We start from the raw sequence: 3,723 nt of genomic DNA on the forward strand, positions 1-3,723 counted from the left end.
CCACCCCCCTAGATGGCAGATTTCACTTCAAAATAGGGGTGGGCTTATACCCGGGGAGAGGCTAGTACTTGAATTTAGAAATAAGAAAAATCATCCCTGGAATCATCCCCATATGCCCAATGTACCAGTAATTTCTATCATCTATGTCAATTTCTTAACATTCTATGTGTGGAATGTTAATCAGCTGATTTTTTTTATTTGTTCTTAAATGTGAGAGAAAAGTATTGATTTAATTTAAGAACTTGGCCAAAATTTAGTACTGGGCTTATAGCCGAGTGCACCCTTGTTCCCAGAATGTTTTGAAAAATAGGGGGTGGGCTTATACCTGAAGGTGGGCTTATACCCGGGTGGTTACGGTAATTTACTGTATGCATGTTATATCAGCCATATTTTGACCAAAAACAGTTTCAGTTTGGATCAACAAAGTATGATGGAAATGGCTGTATACACATGATGCATGTAAAACAAGCTGTTTTGGGCAAAAAGTAGATTTTGACTGGAAAAAATGTGAGCGGGTATTAAATGGAAATGTTTCTACCCCTTTTTCTGGTGTAATATCGAAACGGTGCCCAAATATCTGTGTCAAAAGTTTGCTTCGTCCCTTTTGGCTTGCCAAACTTTCTTTGCCCCCCCCCCCATAATTCACCACCACCACCACAGGGGTACACATAATTGTTACATCTATATCTTCAATATGAAAAGTCAAATTTTCAATTAATCGTCGGCTTTTCATCCCAGCTACATACACCTAAAGTACATATCATTAGATTTATACAATTTACTTCGAGGACTGTTAAATTTTAAAAATATCATTTTTTAATCATTTGCCATAAAATGTGTATTATATCGCGAATGTCAAAATGTCAAAATATCAAAATTAGCAGAAGGACATTTCTCCTTTTAAAAATGCAATTTGATATGTCTGATGTGCCCTCAGGTCCCACAAAAAAATACGATTTTGAATTTAGATATGCTGAGGTCACATGAAAAGAGGTGCGAGTCTCTTGCACATCTGTGTGCAACATGTTCTTGCAAACTGAAAGAGGTACATTCATAACACTTTCACATATTACTAAGTATAATGGACGCAACACGTTCATATCATTTCCTCCGATTTTTAATGATTTGATTACTGCTAAATAATTTTTAAATTTTTTGTTAAGTTGGGTATAAATCATTTTGAATCACCCTGTAGTTAGTGCACAGCCCCTTATGAAGATTGCATGATGCTTGCACTTATAGTTGATCACCCCGGCTGATCACATACAACATTTACCATATTTGGTGTAATTGATCAGGGATGATTTAATATTTATGTTTGGTTGCTAGGCGACTGCGGTTCCATTATACAAGGCTGATATTTATGATCAATACTAGGTTTATTACTACCACTACCCGTAGTATTCACCGTTGACCCATGCGATGACCGTGATGACCGCGATGACCCTCGCATCTGGATCATACGTGGAATTTTAATACATCTTTTGGCGCACTGTAACACCTCCTCGTTTTGAAGGATAAATATTGACACAAACAATCCTTGTATACAACTTACGATATCTTCAAAGAAAGTGATAATTTCTATAGCACACAGATCACTAACAAGATACCGTGCAATGAATGGTACGATAAAATTGATACCAAGGAGGAAAGAAAGGACAAGAGTAGCTCGAGCAAGTCTACGCTCCAAGAAATCCTCATCTCGCATCATGTGTCCAAAATGATACAATACATGTGTAGTCATTATCAAATTGAGGAATATTACCAAATATATCGGAGTAATGATACAAACGATAGCTGGGATTTCTTGAAAAGATTTTTGCAGATTTATCAAATCCTTGTGTTCTATTCCAACCCATAAGAGGATGAGTAATCCGGGGATGACCCAACCCACTAGGCACATCTTTATTTTCATATAGTGATACCGTCGATATTCATTGGGTAAAAATACACCGAGATAAATCCACAGTCCTTCCGCAAACATCCACCAGAAATTTGCAATGATGGCATACACTGTGTAAATAACAAAAGCTATAAGTAGCGATTCTATCAGCGATTCTGCAGTCAAAGAAGTTGGCCCATTATAATATAAATATACAGATATAATGACACCTGTATCCCGAAGAAGAAAAGACAAAATAAAGTTGCAATGAATCCAATGTTTTGTGCCGTCTCTGTCATACTGTCCTCCACTACGATGGAAAATCTTCTCCCTGATGATGATATACACAATAAAAGCTGCCAAACAGCTTAACATTGACATACAAGTTCCTGCTAAGTACATGGGATAGTGGATCTTGAGTGCTTGCACCGCACATGGTGGTATGCTCACTGAGTAATTAGTTAAGTTAGTGGTGATGAATTCTGTCATGGTTGATGGAGATATCTGTCACGGCACTGTGGTCACAGTTGCTGCTCAGGTATTATTTGACAGTATTTTACCATGTATTGTAGAAAGAACCATGTAATAACTGCAGGCATGACTGTATATAAATGTAAGCCTCGGACTTCTCTCACAGCAACTGTGTCACTATTACTTCCAGAGATTGTCCCAACATGCATGATTGGAGCACGACGTGGGATCAGTCACCATGGTCACATCTTTGGGGGTTTAAAGTGTGATCCCCAACTCAATTGGTTACACACATAACACTGCATAGTACCATAAAGCTGGCACTGGCCGGCAGTAGAGAATGAGATGTTTACAGTGATAGAGATAGCTCCCTCTTGAGATTTAAGGCAAGGATGCATTTAGTCATGAGTTTGTCAAGATTTTTTTTTTCGAACTTCAAAGTTTCAGGTTTTGTTTCCTTTTGTTTTTTGATTCGCTCACTTTTTGTTTTGAGTATTTGGTTAGTCTGAGAGGTTTTTACATTGTTCAGTTTAGTCTAATAGTTTTCTTTCTTCTGTACATTATAATATTGGTTTGTTTCAGTGGCGTAGCGTGGGTCATGATATTGAGGGGGGCACCGACCATGATTGATGGGCGGGGGAACCGGGTCTGATTGGGGGAGACAAGCCATTTTTTGGCAATGTTTGAAATTTTGCAATTGTGTCCCTATGACACTACACCACTGATTTATTTGTTTTATTTGTGTGTATGTTTTATTGGGTGTGCTTGTTTTCGAAAGGGTTTGTTTGCAGCTGATATATTGGTGTTGTTTTTCTCAGTATTATTTTCTTTCCATTTTATGTTATCTATATAGGCTTTTTTCAAAAGGTTGTGTTTTTTTAAAATCAGATTATGTGAAATTTGGTTTGGAGTTTTTTGTTGACAACTTCTAATGTATCTTTTACTGGGAAGAAAAATCATCTTTTAGTTTCATATTAATATAATCAATATCCATTGCTATTACGATTTTGCCATTCACAAGTTCAAACAGAATTACAAGAAGCAAACACTGTAACCATCATTAGATAGGGTAATTTCCCCCAAGTCGGGAAGTATCAAATTCAAGACTTTTGCCTCCAAGAACAAACACAATTACCAGTGGCAAAATCCATGTCACTAGGAAATTGTGCTAAATCGTAAATTGATGAAAATCACAGATGACGCAAAACTGGTCAATATTTTTTTGTATAACATTTCGCTAAAGATTTGGCTTAATTGTGCAAGTTGCAGAAATTTAAATTGTGGTATATCACAGACAATTGTGCTAAATTATGCTAAATCAGTGAAAATCCTGCAAAATAAGTTTGACTATACTTATATTCTAGATATAG

The 3,723-nt window shown here is 36.7% G+C and overlaps 1 protein-coding gene across 1 annotated transcript; it reads right to left on the minus strand.

The window, feature by feature from the left end:
• Positions 1-1,123: 1,123 nt before the first annotated feature.
• LOC140136480 (vasoactive intestinal polypeptide receptor 1-like) lies at positions 1,124-2,669 on the minus strand. Its single transcript, XM_072158201.1, has one exon. It carries the CDS (start codon positions 2,369-2,371, stop codon positions 1,313-1,315), a length of 1,059 nt encoding a protein of 352 aa, XP_072014302.1. The 5' UTR covers positions 2,372-2,669; the 3' UTR covers positions 1,124-1,312.
• Between the last annotated feature and the right edge of the window lie 1,054 nt (positions 2,670-3,723).

Source organism: Amphiura filiformis, chromosome 16, assembly GCF_039555335.1.
Source record: "Amphiura filiformis chromosome 16, Afil_fr2py, whole genome shotgun sequence".
NCBI lineage: Eukaryota > Metazoa > Echinodermata > Ophiuroidea > Amphilepidida > Amphiuridae > Amphiura > Amphiura filiformis.

Coding starts and splice junctions, on each gene's coding strand:
- LOC140136480 (XM_072158201.1), bottom strand. CDS start 2,371: ATGACAGAATTCATCACCACTAACTTAACTAATTACTCAGTGAGCATA.